Source organism: Taudactylus pleione, unplaced genomic scaffold (genome assembly GCF_031769625.1).
Source record: "Taudactylus pleione unplaced genomic scaffold, aTauple2 ptg001243l, whole genome shotgun sequence".
Lineage (NCBI taxonomy): Eukaryota > Metazoa > Chordata > Amphibia > Anura > Myobatrachidae > Taudactylus > Taudactylus pleione.
Window position 1 is genome coordinate 154964 of NW_028285643.1, and position 23214 is coordinate 178177.

Below are 23214 nucleotides of genomic sequence, written 5' to 3' on the forward strand. Positions count from 1 at the left end.
ACAGCTGTACTCACACTCACTACACTCACACTCACTGCACTCACACAGCTGTACTCACTTACAGAGCCTTAACTCTGCACTCACACATCTCTACTCACAGAGACTTAGCTCTGCACTCACACAGCTGTACTCACACTCACTAGACTCACACAGCTGTACTCACACATACTTCACTCACACAGCAGTACTCACACTCACTACACTCACATAGCTGTACTCACACTCACTGCACTCACACAGCTGTACTCTCACAGAGCCTTAACTCTGCACTCACACATCTATACTCACACTCACATTAACTGCACACAGCACTCACACAACACTACTTACAGAGCCTTAGCTCTGCACTCACACAGCTATAAACACACTCACTGCACTCACACAGCTGTTCTCACACTCACTGCACTCACATATCTCTACTCACTCACAGAGCCTTAACTCTGCACTCACACATCTCTACTCGCATTAAGTGCACTCACACATCTCTAGTCACTCACAGAGCCTTATCTCTGCACACACACAGCTGTACTCACACTCACTGCAATCACACAGCTGTACTCACACTCGATGTACTCACACTCTCTGCATTCACACGGCTGTACTCACAGAGCCTTAACTCTGCACTAACACATCTCTACTCACACTCACATTAACTGCATTCACACAACTCTACTTATTCACAGAGCCTTAACTCTGCACTAACACATCTCTACTCACACTCACATTAACTGCACACAGCACTCACACATCTCTACTCACACTCACATTAACTGCACACAGCACTCACACATCTCTTGTCACTCACTGAGCCTTAACTCCACACTCACTGCACCCTGCACTCACAAATCTCTGCTCACACACACATTAACTGCACTCACTGTGACTCACACATCTCTAGTCACTCACAGAGCCTTAACTCTGCACTCACACAACTGTACTCACACTCACATTAATTGTATCTCACACATTGCTCACTGATAAATAATACAGCACTCCCTACTATCACCGCATCACTAATGGTCAGACATCTGTGGATGACATGGAGAACCCCGCTGAGAGGTACGGCTTGTGCTCCTAACACTTCTGTGTCTGTGTGAATGAAATGCTGATTACTGCTGAGGTGCTGATTGGTAGAAGTCACAGGCGCCTTGCTGGGCACTGTGTACATTGCATAGTTATATTAATGTGTGCTTGGAGGTGGTGTCCTGCAGACTTACCGTAGGCTGCCGCGGCTTGTACCTGTTGTGGTACTACAGTAGGTGCAGGCAAGGCTTGGGTCTACTACAACAGCTGGTGAACTACAGATTGCCTGTCTGTAAATCAGCATAGAGGACCTTGCAGGAAAAAGTTACAGATATATTCTCATTTAGAAGCAATTTCGTCTGCATCAGGGTGTTTATCTCCTAGTACTAGACAGTGACTGAGAGTTTTTGATGGGTGGTAAATTCTGTGTATAGGTACATGCCAGACTATACTGTGTATAGGGTACATGCCTGGTGATGCAGGGATAGGTACAGTACATGCCACGTTATACAGTCTATAGGTACAGTACATGCCGGGTGATGCAGTGTATAGGTACAGTATATGCCACGTTATACAGTGTATAGGTAAAGTACATGCCGGGTGATGTAGTGTATAAGTACAGTACATGCCGAGTGATGCAGGGATAGGTACAGTACATGCCACACCATACAGTGTATAGGAACAGTACATGCCACACCATACAGTGTATAGGAACAGTATATGCCACACAATACACTGTATAAGTACCGTAATGCCACACCATACAGTTAGGAACAGTACATGCCACACCATACAGTGTATAGGTACAGTACATGCCACACCATACAGTGTATAGGTTCAGTGCATGCCACACCATACAGTGTATAGGAACAGTACATGGCACACAATACACTGTATAAGTACCGTAATGCCACACCATACAGTGTATAGGTACAGTACATGCCACACCATACAGTGTATAGGTACCGTACATGCCACACCATACAGTGTATAGGTATCGTACATGCCACACCATACAGTCTAAAGCTACCGTACATGCCACACCATACATTGTATAGGTACCGTACATGTCACACCATACAGTGTATAGGTACGGTACATGACACATCATACAGTGAATAGGAATGGTACATGCCACACCATACAGTGTATAGGTACAGTACATGCCACACCATACTGTGTATAGGTACCGTACATGCCACACCATACAGTGTATAGGTGGTGTACATGCCACACCATACAGTGTATAGGTACGGTACATGCTGGGTGATGCAAGGTTTAGGTACAGTACAGATGTGTCCTCCTACATCATTGCTCCAGTTGCGCCAAACAGCCCCTCTCGGGGGCTGAGTCTCTGAATCTGAATACGAAGTGCTATGATGCAGCGGCCCAAGCTTTTTCAATTCCAAGTTCCATTATGCTTCAAACTTTATACAGACTCAGTTGCACACAGATATACAAGTGTCACATATTAAATTAATCTGCACAGTCTCCTGGTGCATCCTAGTTGCAATGAATTGTGACAGAAAAAGAGACATTTTCGGCAAAAAAGGCGCAAGAAAGACGCTCTGCTCTAGCAGAGTCGCACGAGACCTGACGGCTCACTCGGACTAGGCATCTCTCGCCTTCTCACCCCCACATCAGGGGCCGCTGCCCTTCCTTCTCCCCTCACGTCCACATCAGGGACCGCTGCCCTTCTTTCTCCCGTCACCCCCACATCAGGGACCGCTGCCCTTCTTTCTCCCGTCACCTCCACATCAGGGGTCGCTGCCCTTCCTTCTCCCCTCACGTCCACATCAGGGACCGCTGCCCTTCCTTCTCCTGTCACCCCCACATCAGGGCCCGCTGCCCTTCCTTCTCCTGTCACCCCCACATCAGGGGCCGCTGCTCTTCCTTCTCCCGTCACCTCCACATCAGGGCCCACTGCCCTTCCTTCTCCCATCACCTCCACATCAGGGGCCGCTGCCCTTCCTTCTCCCGTCACCTACACATCAGGGGCCGCTGCCCTTCCTTCTCCCGTCACCTCCACATCAGTGGCCGCTGCCCGCCCTTCTCCAGTCACCTCCACATCAGGGGCCGCTGCCCTTCCTTCTCCCCTCACCTCCACAGCAGGGGCCGCTGCCCTTCCTTCTCCCGTCACCTCCACATCAGGGGCCGCTGCCCTTCCTTCTCCCGTCACCTCCACATCAGGGGCCGCTGCCCTTCCTTCTCCCGTCACCTCCACACCAGGGGCCGCTGCCCTTCCTTCTCCCGTCACCTCCACATCAGGGGCCGCTGCCCTTCCTTCTCCCGTCACCTCCACATCAGGGGTCGCTGCCCTTCCTTCTCCCGTCACCTCCACATCAGGGACCGCTGTCCTTCCTTCTCCGGTCACCTCCACATCAGGGGCCGCTGCCCTTCCTTCTCCGGTCACCTCCACATCAGGGGCCGCTGCCCTTCCTTCTCCCGTCACCTCCACATCAGGGGCCGCTGCCCTTCCTTCTCCCGTCACCTCCACATCAGGGGCCGCTGCCCTTCCTTCTCCCGTCACCTCCACATCAGGGGCCGCTGCCCTTCCATCTCCCCTCACCTCCACAGCAGGGGCCGCTGCCCTTCCTTCTCCCGTCACCTCCACATCAGGGGCCGCTGCCCTTCCTTCTCCCGTCACCTCCACATCAGGGGCCGCTGCCCTTCCTTCTCCCGTCACCTCCACATCAGGGGCCGCTGCCCTTCCTTCTCCCGTCACCTCCACATCAGGGGTCGCTGCCCTTCCTTCTCCCGTCACCTCCACATCAGGGGCCGCTGCCCTTCCTTTTCCCGTCACCTCCACATCAGGGGCCGCTGCCCTTCCTTCTCCCGTCACCTCCACATCAGGGGTCGCTGCCCTTCTCCCATCACCTCCACATCAGGGGCCGCTGCCCTTCCATCTCCCCTCACCTCCACAGCAGGGGCCGCTGCCCTTCCATCTCCCCTCACCTCCACAGCAGGGGCCGCTGCCCTTCCTTCTCCCGTCACCTCCACATCAGGGGCCGCTGCCCTTCCTTCTCCCGTCACCTCCACATCAGGGGCCGCTGCCCTTCCTTCTCCCGTCACCTCCACATCAGGGGCCGCTGCCCTTCTCCCGTCACCTCCACATCAGGAGCCGCTGCCCTTCCATCTCCCGTCACCTCCACATCAGGGGCCGCTGCCCTTCCTTCTCCAGTCACCTCCACATCAGGGGCCGCCGCCCTTCCTTCTCCCGTCACCTCCCCTCAGGGCCCGCTGCCCTTCCTTCTCCCGTCACCTCCACATCAGGTGCCGCTGCCCTTCCTTCACCCGTCACCTCCACACCAGGGGCCGCTGCCCTTCCTTCTCCCGTCACCTCCACACCAGGGTCTTCTGCCCTTCCTTCTCCCGTCACCTCCACATCAGGGTCCGCTGCCCTTCCTTCTCCCGTCACCTCCACATCAGGGGCCGCTGCACTTCCTTCTCCCGTCACCTCCACATCAGGGTCCGCTGCCCTTCCTTCTCCCGTCACCTCCACATCAGGGTCCGCTGCCCTTCCATCTCCCGTCACCTCCACATCAGGGCCCGCTGCGCTTCCTTCTCCCGTCACCTCCACATCAGGGACCGCTGCCCTTCCTTCTCCCGTCACCTCCACATCAGGGGCCGCTGCCTTTCCTTCTCCCGTCACCTCCACATCAGTGGCCGCTGCCCGCCCGTCTCCCGTCACCTCCACAGCAGGGCCCGCTGCCCTTCCATCTCCCGTCACCTCCACATCAGGGGCCGCTGACCTTCCTTCTGCTGTCACCTCCACATCAGGGACCGCTGTCCTTCCTTCTCCAGTCACCTCCACATCAGGGGCCGCTGCCCTTCCTTCTCCCATCACCTACACATCAGGGGTCGCTGCCCGCCCTTCTCCCGTCACATCCACATCAGGGGTCGCTGCCCTTCCTTCTCCCGTCACCCCCACATCAGGGGCCGCTGCCCTTCCTTCTCCCGTCACCCCCACATCAGGGGCCGCTGCCCTTCCTTCTCCCGTCACTCCCACATCAGAGGCCGCTGCCCGCCCTTCTCCGTCACATCCACATCAGGGGCCGCTGCTCATTCTGGATCATTGGAGCACGTTTTATTCTTCTACGGTTAAGTGTTTTTTTTACTTAACTAACAAGTAAATGGATTTCTCAAGGAGAATATGTACTAAGTGACCTGATTATATTCTTATCGTTTCCAAGATTATAGAATTGTATGTTATTGTGTCTTAGAGAAGCTATGGGCCCGATGGTTTGTGTACGGCTCAGATGTTTGTGCAGGATCTGTATTACGCATGTGAATATCTCCAGCTCGCTCACTATGAAAATGGGGGGGTGTTATCCTCGTTTTCTGGGCGTGCTGTAGCCAGTGGCTGTGTCCTTGTACACTGCTTCATCTGCGTGGAAACACCCACCGTCCTGACTCCCCTGAAGGACACAACTGCGGATCACATAAGCCGGCAGGAGGCATTTATTCACACAGGACACCCCCTGCGGTATTAGCATAATTTCGCAGTAGCGGCTGCCCTTATCCTAGCTGCTACTGCAGATCGTACAACTCTACTCAATGCTATTGCTGGTATCGGCTTATTCATCTAAAATGTATTCACTACATGCTGCCATATTTAAGCCCGTAAATCACCGACTTGATGAATAAATAACACTAATGGGGTGTGTCAACCGTTTATCACGCCCGTAGATCCTGTCTAAAGTAGGGTTGTGCAGGCTCGGTTCTACTCGGTTCCGTTCGTTTTTTTTTACCGAATCTTATTGGCTATCCAAAACTCGTGACAGCTGATTCCCAATAAGATTCGGTAAAAAAACCCGAACGGAACCGAGTAGAACCGAGCCTGCACATCCCTAGTCTAAAGTGACCAGGAGTTATTCAATTGTTTTGGACAAGCAGTCCCATGCTGGTCGCAACGGCCACAATCTTGCACCCAAATGCACGAAATTATCTGCGTTAAGAGCTTCTCCCATGCTAAGTGCCCGATTCATCACGGATCGCAACTGCAACAGCGTACGCAGATCGGCCGATGGTGCGTACTGCGCATGCACCGAAGTGCGTGTGCTCCAGCCAGTATTTTGATCACGCTGCGATCACCTACACATATACAAAGCCATCGCAGAGTGAGTGACAGGGCGTCAGCGTTTGGGGTGGTGACGGAGGAGAGCCCTGGGTATGTGATGTAATCTGTCCGTTTTTCGGTAACTAACCTAATTGACTAATAATAATCCTGATTATTCTGTGGGGCTACACCACAGCTGAAAGCCTACCGACACTGCAGGACATCTCTGATGTGGAGAAATGTCAGAACCTCTCGCTAACACCTCTCACTGTGGTTTATCCCACAAAATGCTGTCCATCCCCTGAACTTTCATAAAAATTACCATTCAACTGTTGTGAATCCACATTTGTTCATACTGGAACGTGTGACATCATGTTGTGCTAGTTAATCAGTTATTATGAGATATGATCCAGCCGGGGCGTGATTAGAAACTATTATTTTCATGTTATCGCAGGATTGTGCAGTGCAGGTTTCTGTATAAACCATCCATGCTGTTACTACAGAGCTTTGTGGGCCTGTTCGCTAAGAATATAACAACCGCAGACCCAACCTGAGGGATTGTGTATAAAGCTGGTGTAGTTAGAGGAGTTTGAAACACGTATAAAGCTGGTGTAACTAGCCGAGGATGAAACGCGTATAAAACTGGTGTAACTAGAGGAGGATGAAATGCGTATAAAGCATGTGTAACTAGAGGAGGATGAAACGCGTATAAAGCTGATGTAACTAGATGAGGATGAAACGCGTATAAAGCTGCTGTAACTAGATGAGGATGCAACGCGTATAGAGCTGGTGTAACTAGGAGGATGAAACGCGTATTAAGTTGGTGTATCTATAGGAGGATGAAACGCGTATAAAGCTGGTGTAACTAGAGGAGGATGAAACATGTATAAAGCTGGTGTAACTATGAGTATGAAACGCGTATACAGCTGGTGTAACTATAAGAGTATGAAACGCGTATACAGCTGGTGTAACTATAAGAGTATGAAACGCGTATAGAGCTGGTGTAACTAGAAGAGGATGAAATGCATATAGAGCTGGTGTAACTAGAGGAGGATGAAATGCGTATAAAGCTGGTGTAACTAGAGGAGGATGAAATGCATATAGAGCTGGTGTAACTAGAGGAGGATGAAATGCTTATAAAGCTGTTGTAACTAGACGAGGATGAAACGTATATAATTCTGGTGTAACTAGAGGAGGATGAAACGTATATAATTCTAGTGCAACTAGACGAAGATGAAACACGTATAAAGCTGGTGTAACTAGACGAAGATGAAACGTATATAATTCTGGTGTAACTAGAGGATGAAACGCGTATAAAGCTGGTGTAACTAGACGAGGATGAAACGTGTATAATTCTGGTGTAACTAGAGGAGTATGAAACGCGTATAAAGCTGGTGTGACTAGAGGAGGATGAGATGCGTATAAAGCTGGTGTAACTAGAGGAGGATGAAATCCATATAAAGCTGGTGTGACTAGAGGAGGATAAAATGTATAAAGCTGGTGTAACTAGAGAAGGATGAAACTCGTATAAAGCTGGTGTGACTAGAGATGGATGAAACGCTTATAAAGCTGGTGTAACTAGAGGAGGATGAAATCCATATAAAGCTGGTGTAACTAGAGGAGGATGAAACGTGTATAAAGCTGGTGTAACTAGAGGAGGATGAAACGCGTATAATGCTGGTGTAACTAGAGGAGGATGAAACGCGTATAAAGCTGGTGTAACTAGAGATGGATGAAACGCTTATAAAGCTGGTGTAACTAGAGGAGGATGAAATCCATATAAGCTGGTGTAACTAGAGGAGGATGAAATCCATATAAAGCTGGTGTAACTAGAGGAGGATGAAATCCATATAAAGCTGGTGTAACTAGAGGAGGATGAAATGCTTATAAAGCTGATGTAACTAGAGGAGGATGAAATCCATATAAAGCTGGTGTAACTAGAGGAGGATGAAACGCTTATAAAGCTGATGTAACTAGAGGAGGATGAAATCCATATAAAGCTGGTGTAACTAGAGGAGGATGAAATCCATATAAAGCTGGTGTAACTAGAGGAGGATGAAATCCATATAAAGCTGGTGTAACTAGAGGAGGATGAAACGTATAAAGCTGGTGTAACTGGAGATGGATGAAACGCTTATAAAGCTGATGCAACTAGAGGAGGATGAAATCCATATAAAGCTGGTGTAACTAAAGGAGGATGAAATCCATATAAAGCTGGTGTAACTAGAGGAGGATGAAACGTATAAAGCTGGTGTAACTAGAGAAGGATGAAACGCGTATAAAGCTGGTGTAACTAGAGGAGGATGAAACGCATATAAAGCTGGTGTAACTAGAGAAGGATGAAACTCGTATAAAGCTGGTGTAACTAGAGATGGATGAAACGTGTATAGAGCTGGTGTAACTAGAGGAGGATGAAACGTATAAAAATGGTGTAACTAGAGGATGAAACGCGTGTAAAGCTGGTGTAACTAGAGATGGATGAAACGCGTATAAAGCTGGTGTAACTAGAGGAGGATGAAATGTGTATAAAGCTGGTGTAACTAGAGGAGGACGAAACGCGTATAAAGCTGGTGTAACTAGAGGAGGATGAAATGTGTATAAAGCTGGTGTAACTAGAGGAGGATGAAATCCATATAAAGCTGGTGTAACTAGAGGAGGATGAAATCCATATAAAGCTGGTGTAACTAGAGGAGGATGAAATGCGTATAAAGCTGGTGTAACTAGAGGAGGATGAAACGTGTATAAAGCTGGTGTAACTAGAGGAGGATGAAATCCATATAAAGCTGGTGTAACTAGAGGAGGATGAAACGTATAAAGCTGGTGTAACTAGAGAAGGATGAAACACGTATAAAGCTGGTGTAACTAGAGGAGGATGAAACGCGTATAAAGCTGGTGTAACTAGCCGAGGATGAAACGCGTATAAAACTGGTGTAACTAGAGGAGGATGAAATGCGTATAAAGCATGTGTAACTAGAGGAGGATGAAACGCGTATAAAGCTGGTGTAACTAGATGAGGATGAAACGCGTATAAAGCTGGTGTAACTAGAGGATGAAACGCGTATAAAGCTGGTGTAACTAGAGGAGGATGAAACGCATATAAAGCTGGTGTGACTAGATGAGGATGCAACGCGTATAGAGCTGGTGTAACTAGGAGGATGAAACGCGTATTAAGTTGGTGTAGCTATAGGAGGATGAAACGCGTATAAAGCTGGTGTAACTAGAGGAGGATGAAACGTGTATAAAGCTGGTGTAACTAGAGGAGGATGAAACGTGTATAAAGCTGGTGTAACTAGAGATGGATGAAACGTGTATAAAGCTGGTGTAACTAGAGGAGGATGAAATCCATATAAAGCTGGTGTAACTAGAGGAGGATGAAATCCATATAAAGCTGGTGTAACTAGAGGAGGATGAAACGCGTATAAAGCTGGTGTAACTAGAGGATGAAACGCGTATAAAGCTGGTGTAACTAGAGGAGGATGAAACGCATATAAAGCTGGTGTGACTAGAGGAGGATGAAACGCGTATAAAGCTGGTGTAACTAGAGGAGGATGAAATCCATATAAAGCTGGTGTAACTAGAGGAGGATGAAATGCGTATAAAGCTGGTGTAACTAGAGGAGGATGAAACACGTATAAAGCTGGTGTAACTAGAGGAGGATGAAACGCGTATAAGCTGGTGTAACTAGAGGAGGATGAAACGCGTATAAAGCTGGTGTGACTAGACGAAACGCACAATATGACCTTAAAGGATTACACAGTCCGTAAACAAAATGGAGACGGATCATTGTTTTTCTGTGCGTCAAAAGTAAGGACGTCCATCAGAGCAACAATTGAATTGCTCTGACGGTCGCCTATTACTTTGGGTGCCCCCAAAAAAACTATTGAATTCCCCCCAAGTGTTTAAACTACCATCTGTGGTTCTTATTGGAGGTGAAATAGTGCCAATTTGTACACATAAATACAATATTTCCTGATTGAAAGAATGTGTGACGCAGTATTTTGTGGCGTTACTATAATTGTGAGTTTATGGAGTTACCCAGTGACCCCCTCCTCCCGCTGGTTACTGTATCTCCCCCTGTGGAACTAATGGAAGTTGTGCCAGACACGCACGTTGTGTGAGATTCCTAAATGTGCTGTGCTCCTTGCAGGCTCTGTGTGTTGCTGTGACCACCAGTGACCTGACCGAGACCCAGGCCCTGGTCTTCTGTGGGGCCGACGTCAACTGCAGTTCTGGAGAGCTCTTTTTCTCTCAGCCGCTGGAGCTAGCGCAGCAGTCGGGTCAGTGGCTGCAGGAAGAATTTCTCAAGCAGAACAGAACATCAGGTGAGGAATATGTGTGTGGATAGAGATCAGGCGGTGTGCCATCTCTATCTGTTACGTAGCCTTATTTTCTGCCCTTTCCAGTGGCTTGCAGTTTAATGGTATACCCAGGAGGGTTTTATTGGCAAAAAAAGTCAGTATTGTGCGTGTGACTGGAAGCAGCCATTTTGTTTCCTCAGCTGAGGTCAGATGTAAAACTGTACATTGTACCCAAAATCAACTACATTTTGCTGTAGGGGACAGGATATAAAATGCAATTACATTGAATTTTATTGTAACATCAACATGTTTTTCAGATGTTACATATAGAGGGGGCTGTATGTGCATTAACGCACGCGGTATAGAATTCTAGTATATAATGTGAAATTGTGCGGAATTCCAGTATATAATGTGCATTGTGCGAATAACGTTCCTCCTCACTCACTGTCCACCATTTATTATATGCGGAGTTCACACCTAGGGGTAAATTTACTAAAGTGAGAGTTTTTAGAAGTGAGTTTTAAAAGTGATGTTTCCTATAGCAACAGATTCTAGCTGTTATCTTCTAGAAGGTGCTAGTTAAATGCTAAGTAGTATCTGATTGGTTGCTATGGGCAACATCACTTTTAAAACTCGCTTCTAAAAACTGGAGAGTGAGGAGGAATGTTCCTCGCACAATGTACATTATAAATGTACCCCCTGGAGCCAAATGGGATGACAGGTTCTAATTAAAGTTTATTAAATCCATTAGTATTGGTTCAAATGTGTCATTGCTGGATGCGGCGATTGTAGCCGGGTTATGCCGATGCTGTTTAGAGCGGTAAGTTTTGGTGACTTAGACGGAGAGCGGGCGAGATAGAACAGGTCCCCCGTAATCATCTGGTTCCTGCACAAGACACGGCAGGATTGTTTGGACGTGAATAGAAGACGCGAGTCTGCACCTTCATAAACATGGTGTTCAAAGAAGATAGCGGAACCCACCAGCGTTTACCCTGAGCGCACCGTGACCTGGGAATGTCCGTGTGTACCTTGGCAGTCGGTGAAAGGGGCTCAGTATTCCAGGGATGTCAGAGAACCGAGGGGTAAATACCCGGGGGATATTCTGCAGGATATGAAGAGTGGAAGATTCTAACATAAAATTATACCAAACTAATTATATATATATATATATATTTCACAGATGTCTAAATAATGGGTTGGGTATGAAATGCCGGCAGTCAGTATGCCAGCTGTCAAAATGCCGTTAGCGGCATCCCGATGTTCGGTATCCCGACAGGGGTTTCTCCCTAACCCTCTCCACCCCGCACCCTAACCCCCCCGTTAGTGCCTAAACCTAACCCTCCCCCATTGGTGCCTAATCCTAACCCCCCCTGCAGTGGCTAATTTATGCACACCCATGCAACGGCGTTCAAACCGGCAGGCACGCCTGCGTTCCTCCGATCACCACCCCCAAACGCTCACTGCCTGTCACTCACTCTGCGATGGATCTCCGTGATTGCAGTGGTGCCTTCCGGGTACGCGCATAGTGATCAACCGCCCACCTACGTACGCTATGGCAGCTGCGGTAATTAGTGAATGAGCCCTCAGTTCTTGAATCTATACAAAGTTTGATGAAGTGCTTGTTTGAAAGAAACACAGGTGATAATAGAATGTATTTTAATAAAACAATTATGCAAGGTATATAATAAATGGTACAATATAAAATATATATACGTCTCAGTGCTTATAGTTTGCTTCTGAGCTCTGTAGATCAATTCGGGATTTCAACCTCACTTTTTTACTTAAATAGTGAAATATATAAATGTCTGTAAAAGGAAAAGGTCCAAGACCTCATGGGTCAGAATCCTATGTTATAACCTAACACAGCTGCTTGTTCCCACAGTATATGGTAAATACTCACTATCCAGGTATAGGTGTTAGAATGGATACAATAGTCCGATGTAGTGTAAACAGTCCTTTTCACTCTACAAGGGATATATAGTCAGGTGCATAAATATTGGGACATTGACAGAATTTTCATATTTCGCCCTCTATTCACCACCACAATGGCTTAGAAATGAAACAAACAAGATGTGCTTTACCTGCAGACTTTCAGATTTAATTTGAGGGTAATTACATCCAAATCAGGTGAACGGTGTAGGAATTACAACAGTTTCTATATGTGCCTCCCACTTTTTAAGGGGCCAAAAGTAATGGGACTATCAACTCAAAAGCTATTTCATGGACAGGTATGGGCTATTTCCTCGTTATTTCATTATCAATTAAGTAGGTAAAAGGTCTGGAGTTGATTCTAGGTGTGACATTTGCATTTGGAATCAGTTGCTGTCGACTCTCAATATGAGATCCAAAGAGCTGTCACTATCAGTGAAGCAAGCCATCATTAGGCTGAGAAATCAAAACAAACCCATCAGAGAGATAGCAAAAACATTAGGTGTGGCCAAATCAACTGTTTGTAACATTCTTAAAAAGAAAGAACGCACCGGAGAGCTCAGCAACACCAAAAGACCCGGAAGACCATGGAACACAACTGTGTTGGATGACAGAAGAATTATTTCCCTGGTGAAGAAAAACCCCTTCATGACAGTTGGCCAAATCAAGAACACTCTCCAGGAGGTAGATGTATATGTGTCAAAGTCAACAATCAAGAGAAGACTTCACAAGAGTGGATATAGAGGGTTCACCACAAGATGTAAACCATTGGTGAGCTACAAAACAGGAAGGCCAGATTAGAGTTTGCCAAACAACATCTAAAAAAGCCATAACAGTTCTGGAACAACATCCTATGGACAGATGAGACAAAGATCAACTTGTACCAGAGTGACGGGAAGAGAAGAGAAGGAAAGGAACTGCTCATGATCCAAAACATACCACCTCATCAGTGAAGCATGGTGGTGGTAGTGTCATGGCGTGGGCATGTATGGCTGCCAATGGAACTGGTTCCCTTGTATTTATTGATGATGTGACTGCTGACAAAAGCAGCAGAATGAATTCTGAAGTGTTTCGGGCAATATTATATGCTCATATTCAGTCAAATGCTTCAGAACTCATTGGACGGCGCTTCACAGTGCAGATGGACAATGACCCGAAGCATACTGCAAAAGCAACCAAAGAGTTTTTTAAGGCTAAAAAGTGGAATGTTATGCAATGGCCAAGTCAATCACCTGACTTGAATCCAATTGAGCATGCATTTCACTTGATGAAGACAAAACTGAAGGGAAAATGCCCCAAGAACAAGCAGGAACTGAAGACATTTGCAGTAGAGGCCTGGCAGAGCATCACCAGGGATGAAACCCAGCGTCTGGTGATGTCTATGCGTTCCAGACTTCAGGCTGTAATTGCCTGCAAAGGATTTACAACAAAGTATTAAAAAGTGAAAGTTAGATTTAGGATTGTTTAGTTTGTCCCATTACTTTTGGCCCCTTAAAAAGTGGGAGACACATATAGAAACCGCTGTAATTCCTACACCATTCACCTGATTTGGATGTAATTACCCTCAAATTAAATCTGAAAGTCTGCAGTTAAAGCACATCTTGTTTGTTTCATTTCAAAGCCATTGTGGTGGTGAATAGAGGGCGAAATATGAAAATTCTGTCAATGTCCCAATATTTATGCACCTAACTGTATGTGAGTCTATCCTGGTTCAGTTCAATCCTCCTGTGGTAACCAATGCAAGCAGCAATGGCTGACGCGTTTCCCCGCGGCTCCTCCCACGGCTTCGTCAGGGGCATATGCCGCTTACTCAAAAAGATAGATTTAAATAGGACTGCTGACACGTGGATCCATTTCCGCTGTAACTACTTAGATCATTTGTATCCAAAATATAACAAATAGAAACAGTGTCACCAGAACTGAACCAGTTATAGCCGGACTCACTGACGGCTTCTTATTCCTTCATGGGCCATACCATGGCTAACGGACTCAGCCGCATCAACTGACCAGGACCGGAGAGAGACCTCATACAGTGCTCCCAGTGTCCTGTACTACACAGGAAGCTACGGCTCCTGCTCACATGTCAGCCGGAACACCGGAGGGGGACGCGGCCTCTATACCTGCTGCACCCGGAGCACACGGGGACCTATCTACTTACTATACACCTGTAGTTCTCACTCCTACAGACGGTCAGCTGGCGGTTACTTCCTTGCTCATGTAACCAATTGTCATTCAGTGGGATACTTTCCTGTCTCTGGATAAGCGTTATAGGAGACCACCTGGGGAGGGCAGAACTTTAGCTTATACGGACTTATCCCTACTGGTAATACGATTTGATATGCACATGTATATGCAATGACTTTAATGGCTCTAATATTATTTCACTTACTGGTATCAGTATAATTTACAATATTCCTGCTATATTTTATTGTGGTTTATATATTATTATATTTTTAGTGCGGTATTAAAATTAATTTTTACTTGTTGTTACTAAGGTTCTGCGCTGTCCTATTTATATTTCCAATCCCACAGAGGAGCTAGTGTAGCACAGTTTGCTGACACAGGTAATGATGGCTGTAATATAAAGGTCTCAGAACACGCAGAGCATCGCAGCTTGCTGTCTATAGGTCTGTATAGCCGCAGACCATGCTGACCCCTGTCCACCACCAAAAGCGCCTACAATGGGCACGTGAGCGTCAGAACTGGACCATGGAGCAGTGGAAGAAGGTGGCCTGGTCTGATGAATTCCGTTTTCTGTTTACGTCATGTTTCCGGCTGGGTGCGTGTGCGTCATTTACCTGGGGTAGAGATGGCACCAGGACGCACTATGGGAAAAGGCAAGCTAGTGCAGGCGGTGTGATGCTCTGGGCAGTCTTCTGCTGGGAACCTTGGGTCCTGCCATGCATGTGACACGTATCACCTATCTAACCATTGTTGCAGACCGATTACACCCCTTCACGGCACCGGTATTTCCTGATGGCTGTGGTCTCTGTCAGCAGGATAATGCCCCCTGTCACACTACAAACATTGTTCAGGAATTCAGGTTATATATACTGCAAACAGCAGCATAGAGTATTTTTGGATGTTTTGCGAGTCCATGTCTAGGGAACCTTGAAGTGGCCGAAAGCAGTCGGACATCTGTATACATGATGAGAGGCTCCTGTGCAGGGGAATGGAGGTGTCAGACCCCCTTTATAGAATACTATAGACTTCAAACCAGCTGGTTTTGTTGTGTTTGGAACTTGGACAGTGAAACCTGCTGTGCGGGAGAGAGAGCCTGGAGGTGGCTCATTGTTCTGGGAAGGTGGGAAGGGGTTTGTCCGGGTGCTGCACAGGCCGCTGATGTGTGGTTGTGGTGGGCCCCAGTAATCACACCCAGGAAACGTTCCCCTGTTGTCGCTATTTCTGCTTTCCAGGGAGAAATTGGAGATTGTTTTACGTGACCTGAATCCACCTTTGGTGGTTGGTTATTGCTGTACGTGTTCTGGGAAGGATGATATTTTCCCTTTTCCACTCTTTCTCCAGAAATAAATCTTACGTTGCTCATGATAGGTGTAAGAGGATACCCGCAGGTGCAGACCTAAAGATGGTCCCGTTTTAGTTATAGGCGATCGCTCCTGGCATCGTGCTCCAAATAGTTTATCTTGTGTAATAATCCAGCACAACCTGTAATAGCCGTTTCCTGCAGAGCCCAGTGCATAGCGAGAGCTGGAGCGGGGGGGGAGGTTAGGGAAGACGCTGCCAGAAATACGGCTGTGACTGACTCGCAGATTAACCCCTTCTGCACGGTGCAGCTGTCACTAGGCCTGAGAGACTGTTGCGTTCAGTATTTCAGTACCCATTGGTGTTTAATGAACACTCCCTAATAATCTACCTGTGCTGTGGAGGTTATCCAAGGCTCGCCTACTCTCCCAGAGTGTTCGGGAGACTTCCAAATTTCGAGGCGACCTTCCCGCATCCCAGCCACTTACCCTGTGAAGCGGACAGGTGTGCTCGCATCATCAGGGCCTCACCCTTTGCGGCACTAGGTAGTTGGAGGTGGGGCAATGATTATGTGAATTATGCCGACACACCACCTACAGTTGTCCCTTCTGGACTCTGCTCCAATCAGTAGTTACGCATTACAACAGCAAGGGACTGTGTCATGTAGATTGTATCAGTCCTCAGACCTTGGCACAAAGTAACCATTGTGTACTAGGTGACAAGATGCTGTGGTATGGTGCTGCCATCTTGTGGTAGATGTTGGTAAAACTGCTGTACACCATACTACTGTAGTTGTTAGAATACATCTATACTAACGCACCTCATCAAACATAAAGGAGATTCCAACTCCGAATCCTCTACAGTGTGTTACAGTAGTGCTCCTACTACGCAATATGCTTATGAGTGCATCCTGTAGGAAGAAATACACATGTATACACATTAATGTACCAGTCCCAATCACTAATTCTTCGCTCAGATATTGTAAAACCACTCAAGTGCCGCTGTTAGTGAAACGCAGGATAGTTTACAGAGAGTGATCTCTTGGGCGCAAATGGACTTGAGAACCAAAATGCCCCAAGAAAATGAGGGTCCTTAGTTGTGTACTGTTCTTTTCAAATTGGAACATTTGCTCCAACGTAAGGAAATTTTGTTAAAATTTTCAGAATGTTTTTTATACAAAAAAAGGTCATAAAGAACACGTACAATTACAGTTTCCACCTAGATAACACGTTTCACTGCCCACTTCCTTAAGTACGTGGAAACGTGCTATACCAGGTATCTGTTACAGCAATACCATTTCTGTCTGGAATACACTGATTTTCTAGGTATATTGTCTTAAATTAATATCTGCAAACTCCAGAGAGACTTAAGATCGGACTATATAAATATTTATTATCTCCAAGATTCATGGGATGCTGTTTAGGCTCTGTTTGTTTGTATTAGAATTTTATGACTTGCATTTGGGGTGAGGTTATTGGGGGTGGGTTCAATTAGTAACTACACATGTACAGAATGCTTCACTATAGATTTAGTAGGTTACGGGCTGCAGGCCTGTTACAAGGCTGCATAGGTTTTTATTTCAAAGTGGTTTTACATGTACAGCATAACTTAAAGAGTTAGACAGGAGTTAAACAGGAGGAACACAGGAGGACAACATTTTAAAAGAACGCTCTATAATTTGGAAAAGAATGAAAAGGATCTTCTGAGCTTCTGGATACCCTGCAACTCAGCCACCTGCTTTCATTATAACCTGGACACACCTTTTGCCAACACCCTGCTTCAGCATTGCAAGCAACTAACAATTTGCTGCAAGTTTAATTTTTGTATGTATGTTTTTCTACTCTACACTGTTTAAATCATTCCAGTACCACTGTCAATTTATTTCTATACCACTGTAGTATCTAAAATTGTCTCACACCTATACGTATTTTAGTATACCTTATCCTAATTCTAAACTCCTTTTGTTTATAATATACTTTCTACTTCAGGGTCCATAGGGTATCCACAGGATACCTTGGGGTATAGGTGTGACGTCAGTCATCGGGCACCAAAGAGTTAAGCTTTTCAGCCTCCCAGGATGCACTAGGTCCCCCTCCTATACCCCGCCCCCGAGCCAAGGCACCTCAGTTTAGTTTGGTGCCCGGCCGGAGTCGGGTGCACCTGTCGGAGTGGGGGCTAGAAGAGCCCCTGAAGCTTTCTTCTATACAGCTGTGGCTGCACATCTGGATGTACAGCATGGACAGTCAGTCCTGACGTCCATGCTGTCTTCCCTACACCCCCGCCGGTACCAGAACGCCGGTACCGATCCGGGGATGCTGGTGAGCATCTGGGGTCACAGCTAGCGGTGACCCCAGATGTTCCGGACCATGGCCGGATTTAAGGGGGACAAAGGTAGGCAGCGGGGTCCCGCGGTGGGTCCCCGCTGGTCACATGGTCCTAAGTCCCCAGGCAGGGGGCTCCCTGGGGACTGGCTGCAGCGTGGAGCCAGGCGACCAACCTGCGCTTCCACTACCCCCTGGGACAGCGGACCGCAGCAGAGCAGAGCAGGGGTTAAATGCAGGCCAGGGGAGCGCGCCTTCCCTGTCTCACAGCCGGCGCCTCCCCCGCTGCACACAGCCCTCTCTGCACGCTGCCGACTGGTCCTGTGGAAGCGCTCCTCCCCCAGGCCAGCCTCCTCTCTGCTCCTCGGCGGCCATCTTCTCTGAACGCATGGTGAACGCTGCTGGAAGCCTGGACGGAAGCATCGTGGTCTGGGTCCCCCCGCATACCTCTCCTCCGATTTGGGTCAGGTCTGTGTATGCTGCGCTGTGTCCTACCAGGCCCTGTGTCTGTGTTGTTGAGTGATCAGCGCTGTTAGTGCAGGAATTGATATTTCTTTGCATTGTATGTGACTGTGCTAGCGCTGCTGCCTGTAACTTTTCTTCTAACTGTCAGCTTTATTACTGTCCCTGTTCTTTCTGCTAAGCCCTTGCGGTGCGGTGCTGCAGGGTGGTCTCTCGCCTATTTAATATATAATTGGTGAGAGGGGTCACATACGTGGTGCCATCATGTCTGAAAGTGATTTTCCCCTCCGGCTACAGTGTACTACGTGTAAAGTACCGTTAGTGGAGGGGGAGGGTAGCGCGGAGGGCCTCTGCCGGCAGTGTTTGTCCATGGCGCGGCCTCTTACGGTTACAGCACTGGTACAGGAGCCGCCCAGGGCTTGTTTCGCTCAGGCGCTTACAACCGTAGTGGGCCAGTTAGCTCCGCAGCCCGCGTTTACACCGATGGGTTTGTCCCAGCAGTCAGTGGTGTCGTCACCCATGCAGGGTTTCCCTCGACAATTGGTGGTACCCCACAGTCTCCCTATTTCCCCGCTCCCGGTTTCTCAGGAGCCAGCGTGGGTTAACTCCCTGACGAGTTCTGTACAGCACTTGTCGGATGTGTTGCAAGGGGAGTCTGTGATGCGGCCACATAAACGGCCGGTGGCGTCTCTGTCGGCTCCTTATGAGGATGACGAGGGGATGTCTGATGATGGGGAGATTCTGGATCCTTACGATCAGGAACCCCTCCATACTAAGGACGCTGATGCTAAGTCCAAAGTATATATTCCTGGACTTATTCTGGCGGTCCGCACAGCCTTGGTGATTGAGGACGAAGTTCCCCCAGCGGCTAAATCTAAGTATGCCTTTTTCAAGGATGTGAAGGGCGATGCCACAGTCTTTCCTCTTTCGGGTCAGTTAGTGGACCATTTAGAGGAGGCGTGGAAACAGCCTGGCAAAAGATACCAGCCGCAGAGGCGCCTGGCGGTGGCTTATCCGTTCGCGGATAATTATTTTGCAAAGTGGGAATCCCCTCCACAGGTGGATTCTCACGTGACCCGTCTTGTCCGTAGTGCCACATTGCCGATGCCATCCATGTCCTCCCTTAAGGATGCTACGGACCGCAAGGTGGAGATCTGCCTGAAGTTCGCTTATTCCCTTGCGGGGGGGCAGCACGGCCGGCTATGGCCATTTGCTTGGTTGCCAGAGCGATGGAGCGCTGGGCGGATTCATTAGAGGCATCTTTTGATTCCGACTGTCCGGCCGAACAGGCAGAGTTGATTGGTAATCTCTGTGATTCGGCCACTTATATCAACGAGGCGGCCTTAGACATTAGTACTCTGGTGTCTAGAATTTCTTCAGCAGCGGTGGCTGCTCGTCGCACCTTGTGGCTGCGATCCTGGAAGGCGGACGCAGATTCCAAAAAGGGTCTGGAGGCGTTGCCATTTACCGGAGAAGTTCTCTTCGGTCCGGATCTGGATAAGATTGTGGCCACGCTGGCGGCAGCCAAATCGGCTTGTCTCCCGTCGGCCGCTGCTACTTCTGGTTCTGGACCATCGTCCTTTCGGTCATCTAGGGCCCAGGGCAGGCCCAAACCACAGTCGTTTCCTCGACAGGCTGGCCCTAAGAAATCGGCCAAGCCCCGAAAGCAGGCATGGAGTACCAAACGTCCGGCCCCCAAGCCAGATGACAAGCCTGCGGCCTGACGGTCCGGGCCTCCCTTTGGGGGATCCCAAGGTGGGAGGCCGCCTGCTGCAGTTCGCCCAGTGTTGGTCGGCCACTACGACAGACACTTGGGTTCTCGAGGTGGTCTCCCACGGGTACGCCCTCTCCTTCCGGCGCAGACCCCCGGCTCGATTCTTCACCACGGGTCTACCATCAGACCGGAACAAAGCTACGGAGCTGCGGAAGGTATTGCATACTATGCTCCAGGCTGGAGTTATAGTGCCTGTTCCATTCTCCCAGAGGGGCCAGGGTTTCTATTCAAATCTTTTTTTGGTACAGAAACCCAATGGGTCGTATCGTCCGATTCTCAACCTCAAAGCTCTCAACAGGTCTTTGCGGGTACCGAAGTTTCGGATGGAGACCCTACGGTCCATCATTCTGGCGCTGGAACCTGGGGACTACATGGTGTCATTGGACATACAGGACGCTTACCTGCATGTCCCTATTCTTTTGCACCATCAACAGTTCCTCAGGTTTGCAATCTGCAGCGACCACTTCCAGTTTCGGGCGTTACCTTTTGGCCTGGCGACAGCACCACGTGTGTTCACCAAGGTGATGGCTGTCATGGGGGCTTCTCTGCGGCTGCAGGGAGTCCGCATGTTGCCGTACTTGGACGACCTTTTATTGGTGGCAGGATCTCCAGAGCTCCTTCTACGCCACTTGGGCCTGACCATTGCGTTACTGCAACGGCACGGCTGGATAACCAACTGGCAGAAGTCCACTCTAATCCCGTCTCGGAGGAATCTGCACATCGGAGCCTTATTGGACTCGGAACAGCAGAGGATCTTCGTGACGGAGGAAAAGATCTCTGCTTTACAGTCGAGGGTGCGCAGTTGTCTGCTCAGTCGCCGGGTGTCTCTACACTCGGCGATGAGGTTACTGGGCTCCATGGTGTCGGTGTTCGACATGGTGGAATATGCCCAGTTTCACTCCAGACCTCTGCAGCACCTGATTCTGTCCAAGTGGAACGGGCTGCCGCAGTCTCTGAAGTCCCAGACAATTGTGCTCACCCCGGAGGTTCGCCTGTCCCTTGCCTGGTGGTTACAGACGACCCATCTCAGCGGGGGACGTCCGTTCTGGGTTCCAAATTGGGTCCTGTTGACAACGGACGCCAGTCTTCGGGGCTGGGGAGCAGTTTTGGGTCCACACTTGTTCCAGGGCAGGTGGACGCCGACAGAAGCGGAGCTTCCAATCAATATCTTGGAACTCCGTGCGGTCTTCAATGCTCTCCAGCAGGCACATTGGGTTCTCCAGGGTCACCCGGTACAGGTCCAGTCGGACAACGCTACCACCGTGGCCTACATAAACAGGCAAGGAGGAATCCGAAGTCGGGCGGCTCTCGTGGAGGTCTCTCGGATCCTGGTATGGGCGGAGTGCAATCTTCCGGCCATATCAGCGGTCTTCATCCCGGGAGTGCTAAATTGGGAGGCGGACTTTCTAAGTCGCCAGAATGTTCATCCAGGGGAATGGTCCCTGCACCCGGACATTTTTCAACTGCTGGTGGACAGATGGGGTCTTCCAGAGTTCGACCTCATGGCGTCCCGGCACAACAACAAGTTGCCGGTGTACGGGTCTCGCACAAGAGACTCTGTCCGTCCGGTGGACGTTCCGGTTCGCATACCTGTTCCCTCCGGTCTCCCTTCTTCCACGGGTAATCCGGAAATTCAAACAGGAAGGAGGGACGCTCCTGTTGATAGCTCCCGCGTGGCCCAGACGGCACTGGTTCTCAGACCTTCAGGGTCTGTCCGTGGACAGTCCTCTGCGGTTGCCGCTACGACCGGACCTTCTGTCACAGGGTCCTTGTCTTCACCCGGACCTGACTCGGCTGTCTTTGACGGCGTGGCTGTTGAGACGGCCATGCTGAGGTCTCGGGGGTTTTCCAGCTCTGTAGTGCGTACCATGTTGCGAGCTCGGAAACCGTCTTCCGCGAGGATATACCATCGCGTGTGGCATACGTTCTTCCAGTGGTGTCAACCGAGAGGTTATGCACCGCGGGAGTTTCGTCTGTCTCAGATTCTCGCCTTCCTACAAGCGGGACTAGATCATGGGCTTCGCCTTGCTTCTTTGAAGGTACAGGTTTCGGCCCTGTCTGTCTGGTTTCACCGTAGGATTGCTACAATCCCGGATGTGCGCACCTTTATGCAAGGTGTTCTCCGCATTCAGCCACCCTTTGTTCCACCTGTGGCGCCTTGGGATTTGGCTGTGGTCCTTAGGGCTCTCCAAGGACCGCCGTTTGAACCACTTGGCTCAGTGGATCTTAAATGGCTGACAGCTAAGACTGTTTTCCTTCTGGCTATTGCTTCGGCCAGACGTGTTTCTGATTTAGGGGCTCTTTCTTGTAAACCCCCTTTCTTGGTTTTTCATGGGAACAGGGCAGTGCTCCGCACTCGGCCCGAGTTTCTTCCCAAAGTTGTTTCCCAGTTTCATGTTAACGAGGAAATCGTTGTTCCGGCCTTTAACTCACCGGGTCTTTCCGTGGGTGAGGCCTCTTTGGATGTTGTGCGGGCCTTAAGGACTTATGTTGACCGCACTTCTTCGTTTAGGAAGTCGGACGTTTTGTTTGTCCTCTATGGCTTCCGTAAGAAGGGTTGGCCTGCCTCAAAGCAAACTTTGGCAGCCTGGATCCGTATGGCTATTTCTGAAGCTTATCTTCATGAAGGCCTACCGGTTCCTCCTTCTCTGAAGGCTCATTCCACTAGGTCTGTGGGTCCTTCGTGGGCAGCTCGACGTGGTGCCTCTGCAGTCCAGATCTGCAAGGCTGCTACGTGGTCCTCTGTCCATACCTTCGTGAGGTATTACAGGTTTGACACCTTCGCCTCTCAGGATGCTTCCTTCGGGTGGCGGATTCTCCTTTCTGTACAGGAGCGTCCCCACCCTTAAAGGAACCTGCTTTGGG

The 23214-nt window shown here is 49.0% G+C and overlaps 1 protein-coding gene across 3 annotated transcripts in view; it reads left to right on the forward strand.

Annotated features, from left to right (window-relative positions):
- The window catches only part of ARAP1 (ArfGAP with RhoGAP domain, ankyrin repeat and PH domain 1), a 256390-nt gene that overhangs the window by 132920 nt on the left and 100256 nt on the right, over window positions 1-23214 (forward strand). For all 3 annotated transcript variants that reach the window (XM_088462450.1, XM_088462451.1, XM_088462452.1), the window contains exon 13: window positions 10230-10404. In XM_088462450.1, coding sequence (XP_088318576.1) covers window positions 10230-10404 — 175 coding nt within the window. The remainder of the gene's footprint in view (window positions 1-10229; window positions 10405-23214) is intronic.